Below are 26,023 nucleotides of genomic sequence, written 5' to 3'. Positions count from 1 at the left end.
TTTCGTCATGCTGTTTTCGTTGGTTGGAGGTGTGAAGGTTAGATTTAGAATCAAAATACATACACGCATTTAACTGATTTAGCTCACAGGAAAAACATCCATACTTCGGAAACTAAACGAGAGGCTGTTTTGTAGGTCTAGATCTAGATCTAGATCTAGATCTAGATCTGTATCTAGATCTATCGAAGTGGCTAGCCGTACTGCCAGTCTAGCTAGATTCTAGTAGTAGTAGCCGTACTTCTAAGTTCTCTAGGTTTGGCCCTATCGACTCAAGCCTGTTTAGTACACAGGTCTCAATAGATCTAGATCTAGTAATTATTCAGGTTCAAATACATGCAAGTCAGTAAGGCACCTTTTGGTTTTGTCTGAAGGCCACCTCTATTCTCACCCGGGATGAGAATAGTGCAGGCGAGTCTTTTGGCTATTCTCACCCGGTGCGCGTTCACCGTTATAGCCTAGATCTAGGCCAACAAATTTTGCGTTCACCCTAAACCACAGAATTCTACACTGTGATAACAGAAAAATTGTAGAATTCTGTGCCGTGAACAAACGTTCCATTACAACTGTAGTCTACTAAAAGCGTACAATTTTGGGCACGCCCAATTTTGTCTGTGGGCAGTGGAGAGAGAGAGAGAGAGAGAAAGAGAGAGAGAGAAGTAGCGCGAGAACTTCCGGTCAAAACAAAATGGCGACCCGCGTAGTTCGGCTTGATTCGAAAAGTTAAATAGCCGTAGCATCTTTATTGTAGACAACCAAATTAATTTACTTTTGTGTTTTAACATCATTTTTTAACTTTGTTTTAGTCAATTTGATCGTCCACACCGATAGACAGTATTCAGAAAGAGACAGAGAGAGAGAGAGAGGGGGGAGGAGTAGATCTTGCGAGAACTTCCGGGCAAAACAAAATGGCGACCCGCGTAGTTCGGCTCGATTTGAACAGTGAAATAGCCATAGAGCATCTTTGAAGACGATCAAATTATTATTAGCTTACTTTTGTGCTATAACGTAATTTTTTCTTGGCTTTTATCAATTTTATCATCCACACCAATAGACAGTATTTGAGTATTCCAAAATGAGGAAAAGCAGGTCTTGTTTCGCACCGGGTGAGAATAGCCTACGGTGGCAAGTCTCACCCGGGGTGAGAGGTAGATCGTTTTTCTATTCTCACCCCGGTTGAGAATAATAGCCACTTCCTTGTCTGAAATACATATTTTAGGCATTGCAAACTAAAAATTTCATATTTACAATTCAGCCATCAATATTAAGTACGGCTAGCCTGACAGTCTAGCCGTCCTTAAGTCTCTCTCTCTCCACTGCCCACAGACAAAATTGTACGCTTTTAGTAGGCTAACAGTAGTAATGGAACGTTTGTTCACGGCACAGAATTCTACAATTTTTCTGTTATCAGTGTAAAATTCTGTGGTTTAGGGTGAGCGCAAAATTGGTTGGCCTAGATCTAGGCTATATAACGGTGAACGCGCACCGGGTGAGAATAGCCAAAAGACTCGCCTGCACTATTCTCACCCGGGGTGAGAATAGAGGTGGCGTTTTGGAATACTGTCTATCGGTGTGGATGAGCCAAGAAAAAATTACATTATAGCACAAAAGTAAGCTAATTTGATCGTCTTCAAAGATGCCATGGCTATTTCACTTTTCGAATCGAGCCAAACTACGCGGGTCGCCATTTTGTTTTGCGCGGAAGTTCTCGCAAGATCTACTCCTCCCCTCTCTCTCTCTCTTTGTCTCTTTCTGAATACTGTCTATCGGTGTGGACGATCAAATTGACCAAAACAAAGTAAAAAAATGATGTTAAAAAACAAAACTAAATTAATTTGGTTGTCAACAAAGATGTTACTAAACGACTATTTAACTTTCCGAATCGAGCCGAACTACGCGGGTCGCCATTTTGTTTTGCCCGGAAGTTCTCACGCTACTCCTCTCTCTCTCTCTCTCTCTCTCTCCACTGCCCACAGACAAAATTGCACGCTTTTAGTTTTAGGCTAACACTAACAGTAGTAATAGATATCTAGAACGTTTGTTCTCAGCACAGAATTCTATTCTGTATCACAGTATAGAATTCTGTGGTTCAGAGTGAACGCTTCACTGGTTGGCCTAGGCTATAACGGTGAACGCCCACCGGGTGAGAATAGCCAAAAGACTTGCCTGCGCTATGGTGGCCAAGCAGAAAAGCATCCTCTACACGATGGTGGTAGTGGAATGAACTATTGTTTATTATTTTGTCGGTCACTCTGCAAAATTTCATTTCGCATTTTTGGCTCATTTTCGGCCGGGTCCGGACGAGTCGGCCGGAGGGGTCTAGGAAGGTCGGCCACCCATTTGGAAATGGTCCGGGAATGTCGGCCACCTAGAATTATATGCTCTATAACACCCATGTTTATTTCTCTAGTGTGAATGAAGACCTTTAAGACTACTTTTACATCGAAAAGGGATAAATATTCTGACTTGGAGGGGTAAAATTAGGATGCTCAAATCATCATGATGTTTATTGTCATAGTTTTGTTACAAGGAACCCTCACTGCTACTAATTACCTAAAACCTCAAACGTTTTGCAGCCTTCCCCTTTCCTTTACCCGTCTTTTTTCTCATTTCATCCTTATTTTTACCTGCTCTCCTCAGTCATTCTCTGAATCTCTGCTTTTCTTTTCTGCCTGTTTTCTTTTCTTCTCTTCTTTTCTTCATTAGTTGCTTTCTTTTAGATTCCTACTTCCTCTCCTCACTCAGTTTTGCTTCTTCCATTTCTTTAAAATATATGTTATTGTTTCTTCACTGGTTAAAGCCATATATTTGGGGTAACCAGTCATTTCGTCACACGGTCTTCTCGTCACACCCCAATTATGTGTGACGAAATGACTTCGCTTATATATCTCTAAAATTGTTATGCTAGTAGAGTTTTGGAGGATCAGCCTAAAGCTTTTTTTGAAGTTATACAAATTATTATTAATGTAAATTAAATCTTCGTCCAAAGTGTTCCATAGTTGAACAATAGTTTTTATTAAATAAGGTAAAAGTAATGTCTGGTAAAGAGTTAGTTTAAAGGCTTTGTTTGAAAGTAAGGGTCTAGCTTTTAGCAAAATTGCAGTACCGTACATTTCTATTAGCTAATATATTTTTAACAGAACTAATATATTATGATCTTGCCAATCACACCTTTCATCAATTATAGGCCTATTTGATCTGATTCGACAGATTTCAATATTGTCCGTAGAACGGTGTAGCTGATCAGGTAGACACGACGACTCGCACAGCCCCCCCCAACCCTCCCCCAAAAATCATGATTTGCAATTTCCATGACAATGGGCGTTTGGGAGGTAAAGAGTTCCATCAAGAAGGACAAGAATACCTACCTTAATAGCCTGGCCGAAAAGGCAGAGAAAGCAGCAACAGACGGACACTGTACACCAGACAACAAAAACTCTTTCAGGAAGGTTCAGCAAGTCCACTCAACCAGTGAAAGACAAGGAGGGAAAGACTATCTTTAACCCAAAGCGGCAACTTAACCGAGGGAGAGAACACTGTGATCAACTCTTGAACAGACCACCTCCAGAAAACCAACCAGAAATTCTTCCAGCCAGAAATGACCTCACAATAGTTATGGAACCACCTTCGAGAGAGGAAAATGCGGCAGCTATAACATCAAGGCAGATGGTCCCGACCATACACCACCAGAGGCCCTTAAGGCAGCTAAAGATACATTAGGGGAATTTCTCTGTGCTGTATTTGAAAAGGTTTGGCAAAAGGAGGAAATACCATCAGACTGGAAGGAAGGCCACCTAATCAAGCTGTAAATGAAAGGAGACCTCCGCAACTGTAACAACTACAGAGGCATATAGTAGAAATAGGACTAAGAAAGTGGCGATGGATGGGACACACCTTAGTTAAGAAAGCCCAACGGAAACATCACAAGACAGTCACTGCAGTGGAACCCACAGGGAGCACGAGGCAGGGGTAGGCCACGTGAACATGGAGGAGATGCGTGTGGAAAGGGACATTAGATGAAGCTCACTTGGAACGAGCTTGGAAGGATGGCCCAGGACAGAGATGAATAGAAGGAGGTTGTATGTGGCCTATGGGTACCCTGCCAGGGGTGAAAGGCATTGATGATGATTCATTCATCTCAGTCTCACCCCAATCACCCTCAAAACCACTCATTCAAATTATGAAATCCATTTTACACCCTTCTGTCAAATAAAAAGAAACAGATTTTCGAGATTTAGGCATCATCTTTCATACTGCCATTCTGCGAGGACTGGGAAGTAGCATTTTTTGCATCGAATTCAATTTCTAGAGCTAGAGATTTTTGAATGTCTGACTATAATATTCAGATACTTCAGTTGTGGTTGGGGCAACGTTCCTGAACTATACCTCATTTGAAAACGCCTTCAAAAGGTACTGCGAGAAAACAAGACTGCTCGACCTGGGCAGTAACCTATTTTGCATTTAGTCAACCCTAAAGCAAAATTTAAGCTAAAATCCTTCATAATGTCGCCTAAACAAAAACAAAAAAAATCTGTCCACGCCCCGCCCCCACACGCCTCGTTCACACCTTATTCACGCACGCACGCACGCACGCACGCACGCACGCACGCTCACTTACACACACACACACACACACACACACACACACACACACACACGTACAGACACACGCGCGCGCACGGGCCACTCCATTCGTAAATTATCAACAGTTTAATCTCGAGAACGGAAACCGTTCGGAGAAATAGAGTTCAAGTTTATTTTCCTGAACGTTCCGAAAAATAGAACAGGCCTAAGATATAATAAAATTGTAACAATCCATGAATATCACCAAATTTGATATAATAATCCATTTAATCGAATTCACTGGCAACAAAAATCATTAATGTACACAATAAATGAAATAGTAAAAATAAACAATAGGCCTAAAGAATAGAAAATGGGTAGGCTAAGCTTGAAAATATATTTTAAAAACGTATTGTGCACGTAGCCGATGTGCGCGAACTGAGTCTACTAAACTCGGCCAGCCTCGGCCGAACAACCCGGACACTTAACATTTTTAGTCCAGTTGGCTCGGCCTCCCCACCACCTCCCTCCTCATGCCAGAAGGGCTTCCCCTCGTTCCCGGAATAGACAAAAAACTCATCTGCCTTCCGTCCCAGGTCATATGATGTAGTAATATAGCATCAGCGCATGTCTATGACCTTATGAGTATGCATAGTTCAAGTTATGGAGACGATGAAAAAATGGTGGACCTTCTTTCAATTTACCTGGCTCTGTCGCAAAAATGAACAAACATTCAGTGAAAACGGGTGAAAGGGAAACAAAACGTGTGAGATTGTTAGCATTGCTTAACAAAGATTACATTGGTTTATAAATTAACAAAATATCCAATCAAGATTGGCTTTAAAACGAGTTGGAACAACACTCCCCTAGGCGGGCGGCCGACTTGTCCACACGGCGAGATGCCCAGACAGTACTGTAGAGATCAGTGTCAGTATTCGGTTAAAATTATCAACTATCGAAATACATGTCTAATATGTTATGAAGTAGCTTTGTTATTTTGTCTTTTTTGAAAAAGGCCGGCACTATTTCTCCGAACGTTCGGGAAAATAAAGCTAGGCACTATTTCTCCGAACGTTCGGGAAAATAAAGCTGGGCACTATTTCTCCGAACGTTCGGGAAAATAAGGCTGGGCACTATTTCTACGAACACTCTGAAATCACATCCTTTCCCGCAAATTTCGGATATTATATAGAGTATAGGCCCACCAAAGATTGTTCGTATACAATATGGTTCAATCGGTCCAAAAAATGTCCGCAGTAAATATTTATATAAAGAAATGCTACAGTTCCAAACAGTTTTTCGCTACAGATATGACATGTTGCCTATGAAGGGTGCTGCTCTTAAACTTAATGTGTTGTGTTCACTCGTGTGCTGTCTAGATCTAGATCTTCGGAGGATTATTTATAACGACACATAGAACTAGCTTCTGCGTTTGTTGCGGCCGCGACCAATCAATCGTGGCTCGATTTTTTGGCTTTTTGTGGTCGGGGAATAAAAGTCAAATTTAAAAAAAAAAAGAAAAAAAAAAAAAGAAACCGAACCTCTGTACTTTCGAAAGAAACTTCACTTAGCTTCACTTAGTCTCTTTCTCACTTGTTGTCACCACGTTGATTTGTTGAATACGTTACAGTTACTTTTATTTTTCCCTCTTTGACTCTTTGTGGTGTTTTATTTTGTTAGTGTTTAATTTTTCTTCTTGTTATTGTTCTGATGTGTTGTTTTTCTATCACTTTTTTTGTTGGGGAAAAGGGGGGGGGGATGTTGCATAGTTTAACGTCATTTAATTTGATGTTCCTACCTTCATTAGATTCTAAATATAGATTTAAATGTGTTATGTTAGAGCGTACATTCCACCAAAACCGATTACATGTACTGACACTGGCAGGCCCCTTAATGTGTGTGATTCCATAATTTACATGTAATTCCTGTACTTTAAAAAAAATTTACGCACATTTAGGGTTAAAACAGCCAATCTTCTGCGGACAGGTGGACACACACCCTTGTTTGTTAATTTTTGTGGTTGTTTATGGGCTGTTCGACTAATTTTGATTTCATTCGGTTGTGAAACCTTTCTTTTTCACGTTTTTGCACTCATCTAAAAATCTCTAGGCAAGGTCATGAACATTGAAATAGACATAGACCCAAAAATTCGCTCCTGTGTGTGTGTGTGTGTGTGTGTGTGTGTGTGCATGTGCGTGTGTGAGTGTGTGGTAGTAAGTGTGTAAGTGGAGAGTGAGGAGTATGTGTGTGTTTTTCGGGCTTTATTTCAGCCTTTATTCAGTAACAGTTCAAAGTATACAAAAATAGAAACACAGGATCCATTCACTCCAGGGCTCATGAGTCGTTCCTCTCTTTCAGTTTCACTCATTCATTCAATTCCCATGTTCTCTCCCGCGGCTCATCCCCGTCCGCATGACTTTCACACCCCACCCCCTCCCTCCAGGCACACACAAAGAAAATCTCACTCATTCCCTTGCACCCTGCGAACCATGGACAATAATATAGTCAAAACACTGCCTTAGCCACATTCCTTCCGTTCGAGAGCTGTGGACCAGGCCAGGGGGGTCGGTGTCGTCGTGTCGCCTGTGGATACACTCGTACATTCTTCCTTTCACCCGCTCTTTCACTCACATTGTCTCTCTATCCACAGCTCAGCTCGTCATACGTTCAAAAGTTGCTCACTGATCATGTTTAGTTTGTGTGTGTCCATGTGCATGATGGTGACGCGTGTGCGGTGGGTGTTACTGAAGGTTGTATGTAGGCGGGCTTGCCATGCGGTGTTCCTTCCCAGACCAGAGGTGGAATGAAAGTTTGCACCGAACTCTCGCAATAAATAGGCAAAAAATCACGAGACCGGAAGCCGGAAACCGTTAGGAGAAATAAAGATCGGCACTATTTCTCCGAACGTTCGGAAAAATAGTCACTTCGTTTGAAAAATGCAAAAATCGCGGACCAAAAAATGCCAAAAATCGCGGCCGCGACAAACGCAGATGCTAGAGAGCTCTGAGCCTAGAATGCTGCTGATTGTCAGTTTTCTGCGTGTATGTGGTGCTTGAATGCTCTCTTTTTAATTTATATCGTACTGGAAAAGTTCAAAGATTGAATTCAATAGACTCAGTGAACCGGAAAATGAGGAAGCTCAAACCTGCCAATGCCAGTGTCTCAATGAATGAGCTTGTTGACATTCGTATGAAATGAGCGGTTTGTGTCACTAGTCACTACCAGAATTCCAAAATGTTATTAACGTACTGGAAAGAAGAGGCTAGCCGTACTTATTATATGATGGCTAGACTGACAAACAGAAAAAAATATGCCTACTGAATTGTTTAATAAATTTTTAGTTTGCAGTACCTAAAGTATTTGTATTTGAGACGAAACCAGGTGCCTTACTGACAGTGCATGTATTTTAAACCTGAATAAATTACTAATGAGACCTGTGTACTCAACAGCGTTTCTACTAATTTCCTAAAATTAGTATGGATATATATATAGACTGGCAGGCTAGCGTACTTAATAATGATGGCTGAATTGTAAATGAAATTTTAGTTTGCAATGCCTAAAGTATTTGTATTTCAGACGAAACCAAAAGGTGCCTTACTGACATGCATGTATTTTAAACCTGAATAATCTAATGAGACCTGTGTACTTAACAGGTTTGAGTCAATAGGACCAAACCTAGATGTAAGTACGGCTAGACTGCATCTCCCTCAGGCCCATCCACAGCTAATGCAGTATAGTATAGAGAGAGCTGGAATGGTCCGTTTCACCCTGCAGTCATTTTGAAGTCGGTGGGAAAGATGCATGCTACAAGACTCCGGCCCTTGAAACTCCTTTAATAAAGGAGCTCGCTGACCATCAAAGCTGCCAAATATGCAGACCTGAAGGACCTAAAAGTGTTCTGGCACGGTTGCTTTTCTCTGAATTGCCCCGTGCTGAAGGGCCGAGTGCTGCTCAAGAGTTTGATGACTCAGAGTCATCTTTCAAAGATGTATACTAAATAAAATAAAAATATTTATAGTAAATATTGCAAAATGGTGTGTGCTATTTTCTTTTTTGTATAATCCATTGATTTCCTATAAGATGGAGACTTTGCCAACAGCTGACAAGGGAAAAACTAGGGATGTCAATTGCTACAAAATTTTTCTATTTTGCTGTCACTAAAACATCCATAACATGAGGACTGTGAAAGTTTGTCATTTTCTACTCAAATGGTCATATTTAAAGTCAATGTAAACAGCAGAGAGTTCATTTTAGCAGAAGATGAGTTGTTATAAGTCTTTAAAGTTTGTTTCTCAATTATCTCGGAATTGCCAAAACCTGACATGACTGGTTTTTCCCTTGTGTCCTTATTTGAAAGAATTGTTGTACGTTGAATGGGCCAGTGTATGCATGAAGTGTTGATTTAGATATTATTTTATTGAAAGTGCCAAGAGCCACCAGGGACAGGCAGTGGGCGCTATATATATATATATATATATATATATATATATATATATATATATATATATATATATATATATATATATATATATAAGTTGATCTTTATTACTAAAATATAATGCATATATGAATTATTATTATTATTGTTATTATTATTATTATTGATATTATTTATTTTTATAATTATTATCATAAGAACTGTCTTTCCCTTATTATGGTCTTTTGCTGCTCTCACTTTTGTTTTATTTTGGTTCTAGTTTTCTTTATTAATGATGCCTACATTCATTGTTGACAACAACAACAACAAAATCTTTGACCCAAAAAACCCAGTAAATTGAAACCGTTTATTATTTTTCCACTGTTGTATTAGTTTTTTTGGGTCAAAGAATTATTTGTAAAACTTAATAAACTGTCTCTCTTGTTAGTTTGAAGAAATTGTAACTGTTCTTTTCTTTTGTAAATTGCTGGCAAATCTTTTGTCACACTGATTAACTCTGTTGTTTTGGAAATTTTAGTTGTTTTTTTATGTCCTGGATATTTTGGATGGCTGTATGATAAATTTGTCATCTTCATGTGTTTGTGATTTTCTACCATCATTAGGTTGTTATTGCTGATGCAGTAAATATTTCTACTTTTTTGTGTGTGTATCTACAGATTGTCAGATGAATTGGCCAAGATGAACGTCCTCAAGATTGGTAAAAGAAAACTGAGCTGTCACCTGTGGATGAGAGACTCTTTTCATTTGGTGTATCAACAATCAATATGCTACCGTTGTTATTCTGTTTTCTTTTTGAGAAGCAGAAGCCTGACGTCTGTGACGAGATGTTGTCGAGGGATGTTTAATTATGTGAATTTGACCACAAGGCACCTATCTGCGTCTCACAGTCAGTTGCAAGTTTTTGGTAAGGTTGGAGGCTTCTTCAGGAAGCTGCTCAAGCCTTCGGATGACACTCATTCTGGATTACAATTTCAGGATGCATCAGAAGGTGCAGAGTCAGTTCGTAAAGGAAATGAGGCCTCCACGCACACGGTTCACCATATGTCCATCAACACCTCTGCTGCTGGCCACAGCACATTTGAAGCTTCGTCTCATAATGACGCAGTTCTAGATTCACCTGACATTTCTATGATTCATACTCATCCTCAGCCTGCACAAGCTACACCTTTGAAATCTCAGGATTCTTTAGTAGTGTGTACCAACAGCAGCCTTGTAGAAAAAGAGGCTTCCTCCTCTCGCCTTAGACTTGCACCAGAAGAAGAGCTGACTCGACTTGTGGATGACACAAGAGTAAATAAAAGGCTAACCAGAATGCGAAATAAACTATTAGGTTATAATGAAATTTTTTTGCAGCAATATGACAAGGATGTTGAGACAATTTTAAACACTTTGACGAAACCGTCATCTACAGTGAAGAAACAGAGAGCTAAATCTGCTGCAATTTCCCCACCCTTGAGCACATTGAGCCCCAAAAAGCTAAGCCGACAGATTTTGATGAAAAAAAAGAAAGACACTGATGTGAACTCTCGCTACCCTTTTATAGGGAAGGGCACCACTGAGCAAGTGGTCACCCCGGAATTTGAAAGTTCAAAGGCATTCCTCACTTCCGTTGGCGTCCCGTGTGATGAGCTAGTGTACTATCCGGACATACAACACATGAGCAATAACGATGTCATTGACTGTGTTCAGAGGCTGAAGGAGGAAGGTGTCCTGGTAGTGTTCAGCCTGTTTCTCATTCAGCGTATGTTCGAAGAAATAAAACAGGAGAGAGAAGTTGGGGGTGAGTTGCTTTTTAAGTAATTTTTGTCTTTCTCATAGTGCTTGTGGTGGGTTACATATATTGTGTTTACATTATTATGGGTATAGTGCATGAGGTTTTCATTGTCTTCCTGCTGGTGTCTTTTAAAAAGTTGTACTTATAAAGGTACTGCCCTTCTTCCGCTGTTAGTTTATTTATGTCTAGAAGGGGGTTCCATTTATAATATATAGCACCCTTGTAATTGTAGCAGCCAAGCCCAAATTTCACTGAAGACCTATCTGCGGACCAAACCTTTCTCAAATTGTCAACTGTTCATCTGGATTTTCAGGCGTTTAGTTTTAAATTGTTAACTTTGGTATGAAACATTTGCCTATAAATACCCTTTGTAACAAAAGGGTAACAGTATTCAAAAAACCTTTTGCAGTACTTAATGTAATATGTTTGGTTTTTAATTTAACAAATTCATGTTTAGAAGTCTGTCACTTCTCAAGACACCCTGTAGGCTGTTTAGAAACAGGAGCTATCTGCCGATCTTCAGGGTGCCCTGTCATGGAAGTAAGTTATTCCAGGAAGTGTATATAGTCATGCCTTACCCAAGTTATGTCCAAAGCCAAATTCAAGACTTAAACTACCCCCCGGGGCAATGCCACTGACTGTAGTGTCTTTAGGCCATTCCCAAAGGGGGGACGTATCTCGTTCAAGCATAGCAGAATTGTAAATGGGCTGATTCATGTCACGCTCATAACTGTGCCTGATCTACAACAGGGAACTGCTGCTTTTTCTTTCCTGATCCTTACTATTGTCATTTTCCTCTACTTCTTTTGTTTGTTTGTCACTCCCTTGTGACCTATTTTGGGGTGTCTTGATAGTCGAAGCAGACCTTGTGTTGTTGAAGCTAGAGAGGTGAGCAGTCTAAGTCTGATTCCCTGTAAAGACTTCTCTGTTGACACCTACCCCTTTGCGCTCATATGACTTTATGCAGTTGCGAGCGCCGTAAAACCCTCTACTATTTAAAAAAAAAAAAAAGACTTAAATTTGTACTAGTTAGTAAGTTGAGTTCCTGACCGACTGGACTGTTATGTGTATTCCTAATCAAAACTAAATTGATGGTCAAATGCTTCTCTTTTTTGTCTTGCTGCTGTCTTCAGTGTGTCCTCCTGGTGTGACCAAGTTGAAGAACCGCCTAACTCGACTGTCAGCTCTACAGACCATGCAAATCTACTTTGACCTGTGTGAACAGTTAGAGAAACCTGACCTGGACCCCAGATGGCTGCTAGACCGATGTGGAGAACTGGATATGTTTGATGATATTGTTCAGATTCGCAAGAAGGTTGTGTTCCACTTCAGTGTCATTGGGATTTTGTTTGATATTCTTTTATCACCTTCTTTGATTTTAAAGAAATCCAGATTTGAGAAAATTAGATTTGTTTATTGGTTTGATCATTTGTGGTTGGGAAAATTTTGTATTCTTATTTTAAATTCCTCTGATTTAGGTTGTTTTATATTACTTGTACCTGCGTCCTTGGTTTAGTGGTGAGGTACTTCACTGTCGCACACAGGAGACCCCAGGGTTTGAGTGGCAATGTTGAAAAAATGTTTCTCGAGTATCACTGTCTCTGTCTTTCCGCAGTGATGTATCCCTCACAGCCTGGGTTGGCCCTGATAGGCAGGCTCACAAACCTGCCTCTAAAATTAATTATGGGTGGTTGGAGCTGGTGTGGTTTGCACCTTCTTTCCTATGAATCATCTGTCGTCTTTGTTTCCCCTCCTTCTTTTTTGTGTTTGTTACTCCCTTGTAACACCTCTAGTCTTTGGCACTAATATGACCGTATTGTGTTTCAACTGTAAAACTCTTACGAAAAGAAAAATTAAATTATCGATGGGGATGTAAAACACCATGATAAAAAAAAAATCTTTTAATAAATATATTACATGTAGTCTAAGTTTTTTTTTGTAACTGACCGTTCATTCCGCTTGACTTGACAATGACAGACCACATGTCGATAGATTTTGCCTATACAGAACAAGTTCTAATGACGCTCACTCCACTTTGTGATTGATCCCTGTGTGTATTATAGTTTTATGGTAAGCTTGAACCCATCCAAGATGACCACAAATTGTTGAGGAGAAAAAGTGGTCATCTAAGATAGGTGGTCCTCTTGGGCAGGTCATTGTAATACTTATTGAAAAACAGCAAGGGAAGAAGTGGGAAATGATCATTTGTGCAGGTGATTGTATTGGGCAGATTGTCATTAGAGCAGGTTCTACTGTATTTGTTTGAATGAATGTAAACTCAAAAGTGGGAAGACATGGAATAACATCAAGAGGCTAGCCCAGGATAGAGAAAGGTGGAAGGTGTTTGTCCGTGGCCTGTACCCTGGTGCAGGGCGAGAAAGGCAGTGATGATGATGTTAACTTATAATTGTTCATAATTGTTGTCTAGTCGTGTGAATGTTTGTTTTGTGAAATTCTCATATTTATCCGTAATATTACTTTACTGTTTCCTCTCATTTCCTAAACAGGCAAAAATGTTGAGGTCTCTTGGCGCTACTGGTGAAGACATTTTGTCGAATTTGCTGATTTTGCATCTTGCCAATAGCAAAGTGAGTCCTTGCTTTCGTTTGATACTTCTTGTCTCTGGCTCTGTAAATCCCTCTCTCATACTTTAAAAAAACCCCACTTACTGGAATCTGGATAGATATTATCGCACTATATATTTTATTCTATGTTGTGGACTTTTGGTTTGGCTCTTTTCTGTTTTCAGTTCTTTTCTTTCCGTCTTGGAGACAATTCAGATTCTGCTGTTTTTGTTCCATGCTGTCTATTTCAGTATTGTCATATTTTTCTTTTTACATTTCCTTTTGTGTGTGATTTGTATTTTCCTCTGTTTTAATAGATAGTTAATTTCTTACTAGACACACAATAACTCATTTGCAAAGCAAAATATTTTGATTCCTTGGGCTGGAAAGAAGGCTTAAATTACTCTTTCAGTATACAGGAGATTCCACAATCTTACACACCCCTGCCATGAAAGGTGTTACTTTAAAACGGCTGTAATTCAGTCAAATATTTATGGATTTGTTTGTATTAGCACTCAAACTACAGTCAAACCTGTGTAAGACGACCACCCATTGTGAAGGAGAAAAGTGGCCATATAAAACAGGTGGCCGTCTTAGACAGGACTGATCAAGATGAAGAAAACAAACCATTCCCATCTGAGGTCCCAATCGAAAGTAGCCGCATTGCTGTTGTTTTTGTTGCCGTTGGTTTGTATTTTGTTTGTTATTTTTATATTGTTGCTGATTTTGTTCAAGGGTTATAATAAAACGAAACATGTCAGACAAGGAGGACTGGGTGCTGGGGTAACACAAACGCATGGGTCGCCACCACTCGGAGAACGAGCGACGCTTCTGTCACAAGTTCATGTTGACGTTTTGTTACAGACTGTGTAAAGAGTGACCTCTCATCTCACTTTCAATTTGTTTATGAGTTCTGGGCGGGGCTTATGGGTTATGAGGGATCACACGCTTACCTCACCAGCAGCTGAACTTTGGTACCTATTGGTCAACAGTGGGAGGGGCCTGCACAACATGATCGGTTGGAGGGACTACCTAACAACAACGACAGGTGATTGGATTATGACGGCTTGCCCAGGGGCCAATGCACACTTTATGACAAAACGTAAAGGAATAACTAAGGTGGCCGTCTAAGACAGGTGTTTTTGTTGGGTGTGATAGGGGTTGTGTGTGTGTTAAAAGATGGTGGCCGCCTTGGTCAGGTGCCCGTTTTATACAATTAAATTATATAGAAAAAACGCAAGGGGGGAAATGGAAAGTGGCCGTTTGAACAGGTGGCCGTCTTATAGAGGTGGCTGTCGGGGCAAGTTGGACTGTATTCGTAATTGGACAAAGGGTCGCAATATGGGTGAAGATAAGTAGTAAATGTGACACAGGGTCACTGGCAGATTTTGGAGTTGATCAAATCTGTTCTGCCAAGACGCAACTTAAGTAGCAAGTTGGTGAAATGCGGGACCAAAAGTACCACTTAAATGGCGAACCGGATTCAAAGAGTTAAACTCCTTTGATTTGATACTGGAAGGTCTGTGTGTTTGCAACTTACAACCTTTGCCACTGTGGCCTTTGGGACTATTTTTATAAAAAGGATCTTTTCCTTTTCATTTTATAGAATGTCTTTCACCTTCCAAGTTGTGAATTGTTGGTCCTCTTCATTCCTCGTTATTTAGCAGTTCTACAAAGTTACATTTCTAAGTGGCTGACATTTTGTGTGGGCACGTGGGCGAAGGATGCACACGTACGAGCTTTTTTCTTTATTCTCCCTCTGCATTTTTCTGTCTATTTGTCTTGCTCTTTCTTTTCAACCTTATAATCATTATCGTGTTGATATGTTTCTCTTTCCTGAAACGAAAAGCAAAGTTTTGTATCCTCTCGTCACGCCCAGGTAAAACTGTATCGAGAGACGTATCACAACCGCTCGGGGCAGTTCCCTCTGGAGTTATTCTTGGCTCCCACCATGTCAAAGTTCAAGGAGCTGATGGGTATGGGCCCTGAGAGAAAGGAAGCTGCCCGTCTGTTGGGGATCTCTATGGTGGAGTTTCAGGTCAGTGTCCGTGAAGTGTCGTGGGCAGGGACAACCAGTGGTGATGTGAAAATGCCACGGTCTGAAATGTTACACCTGCCCTGTGAACAATGATTTGAGATAATGTGTGGAACTCAGATTTGTGGCCTTTGATCTTTCGTTGTTTACTTTTCAATATGTTTCACATATTGGCCTATATCTCTTTGAATTTTTCCACTTGTCTTGCTTTTTTAATCTGGTTTTTATAGAATGAAGCATGCATGTTGCAAAAGGAAATTGTACTGAGAAATTTTTTTTACGTATTATGAAAACCTATGCACTTGGAAGAGTCCTGGTGATAGAAGTAGAAATCAAACAGACTTCATACTTATTCAGAAATGTTTTAGAAACACAATAAAATCATCTAAATCAATGCCAGGAGCAGACTGTGATAGTGATCATGTACCAGTCATGTGTAAAATGCGGATACGACTAAAGAAACTCAAAAAGTCAAAGTATGAACCTAAATTTGACCTAAGTCTTTTAAAGACAAATCAAGAAATGAAAGAAGGTTTCTCCATAGATGTAAGAAATAAATTTCAAGCTTTGGAAAACATTACTAAATCGGAAAAACTGTGGAGGAAAATGAAAGACTCAATAATGGAAGCTGTGGAAGAAAATATCCCCCCGAAAGCTAAAAAAGCTAATAAAAAATGGATGACCCAGGACATATTAAAACTAATGGAAGAGAGAAGAAAGGCAAAATCAAATGTGGAAAAGTACAACATCTTAAACAGGGAAATAAAGAAAAAATGCAACGAAGCAAAGAAACATGGATAAATGATCAGTGTCAACAAATAGAGAAAAACCAAAACAAAGACAGTAAATACATGCATTCAAAAATCAAAGAAGTAAGTGGGATAAAAGGATGCTCAGATACAGGATGCATAAGATCAAAGGGAGGGGATATTTTAATGGACAACGGGGATGTCTTAAACAGATGGTCAGAATACATAAAAGAACTTTTCAAAGATAATAGACACGAGAAAAACCGGTAATAAAGAATGAAATAAATGGACCACCAATACTGAAAGCAGAAGTACAAGCTGCCATTAGGTAAATGAAACTAGGAAAAGCCACAGGGCCAGATAATATTCCTGTTGAAGTGATTGTCGCGCTCGAAGAACTAGGCACTGAAAGAACAACAAAGCTCCTAAATGCTATTTATGACAGCGGTGAGATCCCAGAAGATATGATGAAGTCAGTTTTTATACCTTTACCAGGTGCCACTGAGTGTGATATTCATAGAACAATTAGCCTTATGAGTCATTTTACAAAAATATTGTTGCGAGTAATAATGGGAAGATTGAGAAGAAGTGTAAGACCAGAGATATCAAAAACACAATTCGGCTTTGTTCCTGACAAGGGCACCAGAAATGCTATATTCACCTTACAAATGTTAATGGAAAGATGTATTGAAGCACAGAAAGATCTGTATTTATGCTTCATAGATTATTCAAAGACGTTCAATAAAGTGATGATAGACATGATTAGCTATTTAAAATACTGGAAAAGCTAGACATAGATGGAAAAGATCTAAGAATTATCAGAAATTTGTTCTGGGACCTAAACGCTGCTGTATGAATTAATGGAGAATACAGTGAATATAAGCAGATTAGGCGAGGAGTGAGGCAAGGATGTGTTATGTCACCAGACCTCTTTTACATGTACAGTGAAACAATCCTTAGAAAATAGAAGAATGTCCAGGCCTCAAAGTAAATGGAGAAAATATTAATAACATCAGGTATGCAGATGACACGGTTTTAATAGCAGGCTCCGAAAAGGACCTTCAAATGCTTCTAGATACTGTTGTAAAAGAAAGTGAACATAAAGGATTATTGTTGAATATAAAGAAAACAGAATGCATGGTAATATCCAAAAAAGCAGCAAATCCTAGTTGTAATCTCATTAGCAAAGGTGAAAAGATCAAACAAGCCCAACAGTTTAAATATCTAGGATATATGAAAACATCTGATACCAAATCTTCCACAAAAATAAAAAGGAGAACTGCAATGGCTAAGTCTAGTTTCAATAAAAATGAGCTCAATCCTGAAAAATAGAAACATCTCAATGAACATCAAAATGAAAGTCCTGAAATGCTATGTTTGGTCAACCCTTCTATATGGCTGTTAATGCTGGACAATCTCTAAAGACAGTGAAAATAAAATAGAGGCAACAGAAATATGGTTTCTTAGGAGACTGCTAAGAGTATCGTGAAAGGAAAAGAAATCAAATGAGGTAGTGCTTGATGAAGCCCACGTGGGACGCTCAATGTTAAAAACAATCAGGAAACGAGAAATGCAGTTTTTGGGACACCTGAATAGACATAAGGGTCTTGAACATCTAGCTCTCACTGGCAAAATTGAGGGCAAGCGAGGCAGGGGCAGGCCCAGAACAACATACTTAGGGAACCTAAACAAATGGGTAACAGGGAAAGATCAGGGAAACGTAGCTTTTTTGAGAGCATCCGAGCAAAGGAATGAATGGAAAACCATGATCGCCGATGTCTGTCGCAGATCTGGCACTGGATGATGATGATGATGATGATGCTCTTACATAGAATGAGCTTATACAAAGATTTCTGTGCTATGAATTCAGTTCTCTGTGTTATTAGCATTATCTAGGCTAGTGACAAAAGTTCTAAGTGGCATTGGGGAAAAACTCCTTGATGCAGGTCTACGATTAAGTGATGAAGTAAAATGTAGCACAGAAGTAAACTTATTTCCCTCGAGTAGGGCTTTATACCTTGGCCGAAAGCTTGTTACTATGTTGGTTCAAGTGGTAAGATTTTCATTTCTCATACCAAAGTTTGTGGATGACTTTGGATCTTTCTCAGGATTTCGCTACTTTAGTCCCAAATGTCTTGTTTGGAAGTTGACGAAAAACTTCAGAAGTTCCGTAGATGCACATTGCATTTATGAAAGATATTTATTTTCACTGTTATTAGTCAAGGAAGAGTGGGCCTAATCTGGTTGGCCCCATTGAACACAATTCTTATTTAATCCTTACTTAAAGTACACTGAAAACAACACACTTGTCAGTGTTGGTGATAAAGAGCCTTCTGGATATGGCTGTTTCCCTGTCCCTCTGTACCCGTTTCCTACTCTTTCTTCAGGCTTGCTGGGGACACAAGAAGACAGTCTACCCTCGGCAGTTGGCCTACAAAATCCAAATGTGCCTTAGTGCTGGTATTCCAAGGAAAGACATTTTGAACAATATCACTCAGTTAGACAGGTAAGACTCACTGATTTACTATTGCTTTGTTTTTTTGTTTTTTTTTCAAACTTCCTAATGGGAAAGTTGGAATTCTAAGAGCAAAGATAGAAATTTGCATTAACAGCCTCCTGTAGACATTCCAAAAATGGGATCATCATTGTATTGATGACATTGCACAGAGTGTGGTCTCGTCCGAAATTTTAAAAAGCTTTGTATCGAGTATCCATTCTTGAAAGGGAATCTGCCTATGGAGCAATTTACTCTAACTCGAGAAAAAATATATGTGATGCAGCGTGGTGAAATCAGACACTCGTCAAAATAGTCAAAGTGAAGTGAAGAAACTGGCATTTAATTTCTCTGCTGGTTTGGGAATTTTTATAGAAGTTTTTGTTTTTTGGCTCAACACCTTTCATGCCCTTTAAAGAACACATTTCTGTGTGTATTGTGCTGAAAAACTTTGATTTAGGGCATAAGAGATGTACATTTTCAATCTCCATGGGCTCTTACCTCACTGACTACTGGCCCCTTTCACAAATCACTAGCGCTGAGTACTGGCATTTTGGGGGGTATTTCAAATCCCCACCTCAACTCTCAGAATTACCCTATTGTAATTATTTTTTGACACAGAGAAAGTAACTTTCAAACTTAATCTATTGCTAAAAATTTTAATTCTCTAGGTCTAATACTTCAATTCTTAGGATTGTTTCAAAATTGGACTGAATTTGATTTTTCAAAAAATTTCCAGAGACATGACAGATAGAATGAAATTCACAACAACAACAAAAATAAAAGTTCAAAGTGTTCTGTTTTGATTTATATCCATGTGTGAGTGTTTGGTGAAAATATAAAAGCTGGTCTGTGCGTTTATTCAGGACCCATACACTAAATTACATGAGACAGATGCACGGCACGAAGTTGTGATTTCGTCGTGCGAACAACAACAACAGTACTAGTGCTAGATCTAGCCCTAAGACTACGACTCGGGCCGTGTTCGGGTACATATCCAGGGTCCTAGCTATCAGACACATCATATCCTGAGTCACTAGAACTTGCATAACGTACAGAAGTATCGAAAACTGCGAAATTATGTGATTCTTGTTCATGCGACCGTTACTTCGACGCAACTGTCGGATTACTATCATTTGTATAGGAAAAACATAGCCCGAGTTCCGGTCAGGTCAACCCCAGATGAGGTGACTGTCCTTCACCTTCAATTGCTTAAAAAGTTATCACGAAACTTCCGCCAAACTTGGCACGAAACGAAACAAGAGGCAAAACTAGCACTGGAGTCCGGGAGCCTAAGATACAGAACAAAACCACAAAGTCCATCCCATCGGGGGTACGGGATCCGTACTACGAACCGACCGCCCGCCCAGTACCTGTGACAGGATCCGTAGTCAGTGAGTTAAGCTCTGGAAATAACTCAACTTTGGCGGCCATTTTCTCTCTAATTTTACCTCTGAAACCAGGCCACGCCACCTCCTTCAGTCACGAATATCTTCACTTATTATTGTTTATATTGCTGCTCATTTATATTATGCATGTGATTGTAAGCCTACTTGTGTGTGCGCGTGTGTGTATGTGTGTGTGTGTATGTGTGTGTGTGTGTACACGTGGTGAAACACCAAACCAATGTGCCAGGATCTGGACAATAAAGATGTATCTTATCTTATCTTATCTTAGCTGGGCCCCCTTTCAATGAAAGGAATGATCAGTGTATTAACATCAACTGAAAGTCATTTGCCTACTATATTTACTTTCTACTGGAATTCAGAAATATATCTTGAGAGATGCAAAAAATGAGGTCTAGATCTAGATCTATACTCTCAAATCAAAATGCGCCTCGCGAAATATCTTTTACGGCATTTCCGCTGTGGAGGACAGCTGTGCAGATTTGTTTCGTTTCTCAGTGGAATAATCACAAAGGCCAAAGAAGGAAGGGAACTTTTTGTCAAATATATTTTTATAAATTCTGGAAATGAATAAATAAAAAATGAGGCTCTGTCATGGGTACCTATCTATCCTTTTGCAGGTATTTGCCAACTTTCAACTTCGTAGCTCTCGTAGTTTTATGGAAAAAGTGACACATGTGTTTCCAAGTTGCCAAATATATAGTAGATTAGTTACAGTACAACCTTCTGCTTTTTCCAGCCCTTTTTTTAAAATGAAAAACTTTTTAACAATAGGATTTACTTTCACAGGTTCCCACTGCAGAAATGCCATGCAGTTTTATCCTCCTTCAAGAGTTCTGGTCTGCCTGCTTCTGTCTATTTGTTGCATGAGATGGAAAAGACTGTGAATCACAGCAGGAAGGCCCCGGCCCATGTGCAGGATCCGGACACTGGTACGAGACTGTACAAATTGTGACACTTGTCGTGGGCTTCACTTTGTTTTCTTTACCATCTCATGACAAGGGTAGGAGGCTGCTTCTGGGTGTTCTATGTGAATGAGAACTCATCAATTGTGGGATGATGTGTTGGTGGGAAGTGCATATATGTAAGAATTTTTACTAACTGGGTTATTTTCAAAATTTGAAGTTCCGCTTTTTTACTTGTAGTTTAGGAGCCAGCTGGACGTTTTATCTTTACTTTAAAAAATTGTGAACTGGCAAAAAGATGTTGCATTTCCAGCTGCCATTTGTATTTCCCGAATTGGGTCTAAAATGGTGATGTAAGCATCACATGAGCTATTATCGTTTATTCTTAACCCTCATCATCGGGGCTGTGTGGTGTGCTTTTTTTTATGAAGAAAAATTACGATCCTTGCCTTGCTATTATTTTGGCTACTCTGTCATAGTTTTGCTTTTGCTTCAGCTGTAAAAGTTTTTTTTTATGAGACTTTCATTGTCACTCCGCCATTGTGTAGATCTAGCTAGCTCTTAGTTCTTTACTCTGAGACAATGTCAGAAAACATTGTTTCCTGTCGTGATAATCTCATTTACTTTGAGGCCAGTGTGGAAAACAAATTTAACTGGACATGGCTAAAAAAAGAGAGACAAGTGTATAGAGACATTGTGTTAAATTATATTCAGAACGTCATACAGCCTGGCATGGTGCATTGCCTTTAATGCTTCCAAGGGCATGTCAGATAACAAACCGTAGATACTGGAGAAAAGGAGTCTCTCCTATGTCCACTTCTTCTAAGACTAAAATGAAAGGATAAATTGTTATAAAGCTTTGTCAACAAGTTACCCAACCTTGATGCCTGTAGAAATCAGTATCATAGACCCATAGGATTCTTTTTGATCTTATTTTGTACTTTTCACAGCTAAAAATGCAGATAGTAGTTGAGAAATACCTTAGTTTTAAACCATTTCTTCTTGTGTTATATTGACAGTGGGGATAATAAACTTTACTATTGTTTTTGCAATGATGAATTTATAGATTGTGAATAGAATGACCTTGTAAACTGGTATTTTGCAATATAATATATTGTCTATCATTTATGGACTTAACTCTCACTGGCATATTGCATTAATGTTTTTTGCAAGTAATGGATTTTTCTCCACTCTCAGATGGCAGGGCAATTTAAAAAAAAACTACTTTTGTCTGAATGTTATCAGGTGATGCGGAACTGGAATCTGGAAATGAAATAAAACAGGAGAAAGCTGATGACAAAAGGCTGCCCATGTCCGAGACCCCCAAGCAGCCTCGGCCCAAACAAGCTATTGTAAGTCTAAAAAAAAAGAGGACCCAGATCTTCCGGTTGATCGCCTACCACCTACAGCTGGACAAGTCTGTGCTGTCCACTATGTTTAAGTGCAACGTCAATGTTGAATCGGCGAACATCACGGATGTTAACAAAAATCTGGAGTTTCTCCTGTCCCAGGGGTTTTCTAAGGAACAAATCTCGGCATGCCCAATGGTTCTGGCTCACCCTAGCCGACATCTGATCCATGCCGTCCGAGGTCTCAGGGAGCAGATAGTGACCACTCTGAACACGTCTGCCGCAACCCTCAGCCCTGAGTACAGAACCGACATGTCTGCTGAGATCCCTTTTCATTTAAAACGTTTTTCCCTTTCCGAGGAGCTGCCTTCTTCCTATTCAGAACTTGGGCCTAGTGACTCCTGCTCCTCAGTGTGCTTTGCTGTGGCGTCTAATGATGATAAGACAGCATTCTTACGAAATGAAGATCTCCAACTGTACAAGTTGCTTCTGTCAGAACCACTGCTCTACCTCAACTGTGTGCAATACTGCTTAGAAAAAGAAAACAACTTCAGCTTAGTCTCAGAGGGGGCTCAACTTACCTCAAATTTATGAAGTAAAACTTTTGAATGTTATAATAGCCTGTGAAAGATAAATTCAGTTTTATTCCCTGGGGCATGTTTCACTGTGTACATTACATGTTTATAGTGACCAACCCGTCTGATGTAAAAAGCATACGTTTGAGCGGAGTTTGCCTTTGTATGGGGTGCGTTAATTCACTTGAGCCTATTCCTGTTTATTTACGGGATGTGCTGCTAGCCAGGTGGCGGAATCTCGCGTAGTAATGGAATGCACTTTAGCAATTGATATCTCCATTGTTTTTTGGTTACCAGCCACGGGAAGCGACGAGCATACAGTCGACCCACTTGTTTTTTCAGTTAAGCATCTGGTGAAGTGCAATACTTTTTTAACTGTAACGAACTAAGTCTGACACGCTTGCCCGCATTGCGGTAGAAGCTCTGTGAACGGAAACATAGCATCGGTCGTTTTTAGAGTAGAGATAGTCTCTCAAAGTCAAAGACATAAATGAAACATGTTTGAAGTATTTAAAGGGTCTGATAGGGAATTTGAAGGCTAAAACTTCCACAATGTCCCACTAAATTTATTGGAAGCTGCTAGATCTATGGATAAAGCTGTATTTCCGGCGATGAACAGTTGGAGTTGGGTAAAAGTGAAAGTAGGAATCGGAATAGCTTTCTTCATCTTCCAAGTCTAGTCCAAGTGATATACACATCTAGTAGTTCTAGTTGTGGGAAAAGAAGCAGTAAATGTGTTAGTGCGGGTGTAAAAATACACAAGGTGAGAAAAGGACAGCAGTGTCTTCAAACAACTTTTGCAACAGGATAGTGTGGCACCATTTGCGAAATGCACCATGGGCGATTTCATGTTTCCACACCAAGCCCAACCAACTTAAGTTAGAATTAATTGCTCGTAAGTGGTTTCTGAGTGACTCAGAAAAAAGAGGCAATATGAACTGTTGGTGCTGCCTATTTGATGCTGGACAGTTATCTTTTATTAGATGATTTTATTACAAGTTGAGCGCAAAAAAAATTGCGTATCCCCCCTCCCACCCTTGACATTGCCATTTTAAAATAATTATAAATTGATAACTATTCGGAAAAACTAGAAGAGCATTTCATTCCTACTTTCATTACATTTTTTAATTTTAATAGCTTACACAATCATTTTATGGTTAACGATTCAATATGGAAGCCAATTTTGTTGTGGTTTGTACTTGTACAATTATAAGTTGATTGGCTTTATTTTATTTTATTTTATTTTATTTGTTAGTATTTTAGCTAAAAGATCTAGACCTCTCCAGTAAGAGCACTTCTTTGGGTAAAAGCTGGTATGTCTTCAACGTGTCATGAAAAAACGCATGGCCTTTATTTCCGAAAACACATAGCCTGTATTTCCATGACATGTCGTGAAAATAACGGCTGCTATTCAATCAATATAGCCCTAAACTGTCAAAAATGGTTGTTAGGTGGAAAATAACTCAGGCTCAAGTGCAGTTAATGTGGAGACTACTCTAGCTTTGTTATTCTACTAATTGCGACTAGCAGTTTGTTCTTTATTAGCCATGTATGTGTTATAAAGTTAATTTTGTATTGAATTGAACTACTTGACATTGTTGATAGAAGCTAGTTTATGAAGCTAAAACGGTCATAGTGGTCCTGGACTCAGGCTGATTTGTTGCCCATTTTATGTCTTCCAACATGTGTGATATATATATATATATGTATTAAAAGTTTGTTCATGTAAATTTGGTATGGTGTAGACTGTTTTAACCACATTTTTATATTCGACACCAGTAGTTTATTATGAGAAACACCCATTAAAAAATATTGGGATGATATGGCAAGCAACTATTGTCACCCACAGGTTTGCCTGATGGGTTGGTATGACTCATGAGGCATGACTCAGGATAAGTACAGTGGAAACCATATATAACAGGCCCGGTAATAACAGGGATTTTCAAAATCCCCGTTTTTTCCCACTCTTTGTCTCTATTAAAAATTATCGAGATAACAGGGCCTCGTCGGAGCCCAACCGGTTATAGCAGGGACAAAGGCTCATTCACAAGGTGTGAAAAGTAAGAGAGAGAGAGAGAAAGAGGGAGTAACGCAGTGGTGGAGCATGCCCACGTAAGCCACGCCACTGCAAGCACACGCAGCGTGTGAAGTGAGAGATGGCTGTGGTGTGCTGCAGATCTCGATCTAGCCCAAAACCTACCAACACGCACGCTTAATGTGTCAGTTGTCATTCATGCACAGGCCTGCCGCAAGGCCAAATCTGGTCTTGCACTGAGCTTGTTTGGCAGTTCAAAGCACACACGCATGCACCGCACTTCACACCACACTGACTGTTCACTAACAAGAGTACATGTGTAGATCTAAGCTTAACGTACTCTGTGGACGACCGGTCGGCCTAGATCTAAGCCTACTTCTTTCATTATGGCCACCAACAATGTCAAGCGCAAGAGAAAATGCCTTTCAATTGACAAAAAATATGGAATAATCCAGGCTGCTGACATATAAAAAGCTCCACTGGCAGAGATTTGTGGTCAGTTCAACATTCCACAAGTGTAGATTCTCACCATTATCAAGGATAGAGAGAAGATAGTGGCTGCATACTCCAACGGAAAGTTTGCTCTGGATCGAAAGAAGATGAGACTCCCCGATGCAGATGCTGCGGACCAAGCTCCTCTGATGTGGTTTTCAGGAGGCAAGGAGAAAGTTGGTGCTAAAACCCTTGTTCACTGGTACTTGTGGCAAGGGAAACTACCCATTAATAAGTAGGGCCTACTGCTGGATTAGTCCACAAATGCTTACTTTCCTTGCATTTCTGATTTAACAGGGGTCCGATATAACAGGACTTTTTCTCTACTCCCACCATCCCTGTTAATACTGTTATATCAGGTTTCCTCTGTAAATTTGCTTGTATGGGATATATTGGAGGCAGTTTATTTTAGTCTTAACAATGGTGATAGTTTTTTAAATTTTTGTATGAGGGATTCCCCAACACTTGAAGACCTGTTTTTTTCAAGAAATTACCATTATACAGTAACTTCTGTTATTTCGAGCTTTTTTTGTTGTTGTCACAGAGCTGTTGATAGAGCGAGTGGTTGGAGGGCATCAGCGGTAGGTCCTACTTCTTTTCTTTCCCTCTGTTATCTGTCTATCTGTCTTTCTTCTGCCACACACTAA

At 39.7% G+C, this 26,023-nt stretch overlaps 1 protein-coding gene across 1 annotated transcript; it reads left to right on the top strand.

Annotated features, from left to right (window-relative positions):
- On the top strand, nucleotides 1-24,579 carry LOC101859836. The gene is made up of 8 exons (XM_035973529.1): nucleotides 1-29; nucleotides 9,655-10,778; nucleotides 11,906-12,087; nucleotides 13,280-13,360; nucleotides 15,216-15,374; nucleotides 18,508-18,626; nucleotides 20,810-20,952; nucleotides 22,171-24,579. The coding sequence occupies exons 2-8, from the start codon at nucleotides 9,677-9,679 to the stop codon at nucleotides 22,866-22,868; spliced, it is 2,484 nt and encodes an 827-aa protein (XP_035829422.1). The 5' UTR covers nucleotides 1-29; nucleotides 9,655-9,676; the 3' UTR covers nucleotides 22,869-24,579.
- The last annotated feature ends 1,444 nt before the right edge of the window (nucleotides 24,580-26,023 follow it).

The sequence above is a fragment of the Aplysia californica genome, unplaced genomic scaffold, assembly GCF_000002075.1.
Source record: "Aplysia californica isolate F4 #8 unplaced genomic scaffold, AplCal3.0 scaffold01364, whole genome shotgun sequence".
NCBI classification, from domain to species: domain Eukaryota; kingdom Metazoa; phylum Mollusca; class Gastropoda; order Aplysiida; family Aplysiidae; genus Aplysia; species Aplysia californica.
The sequence above is the reverse complement of the archived record's forward strand: the minus strand, read 5'-3'. Positions and strand labels throughout refer to the sequence as shown.

Excerpts from the sequence above, each read along its gene's own strand:
- LOC101859836 (XM_035973529.1), top strand. The coding sequence starts at position 9,677 with ATGAACGTCCTCAAGATTGGTAAAAGAAAACTGAGCTGTCACCTGTGG. Across the intron at positions 15,375-18,507 it reads TCTCTATGGTGGAGTTTCAG|GCTTGCTGGGGACACAAGAA; the intron begins GTCAGTGTCCGT and ends CTCTTTCTTCAG. Across the intron at positions 18,627-20,809 it reads AATATCACTCAGTTAGACAG|GTTCCCACTGCAGAAATGCC; the intron begins GTAAGACTCACT and ends TTACTTTCACAG.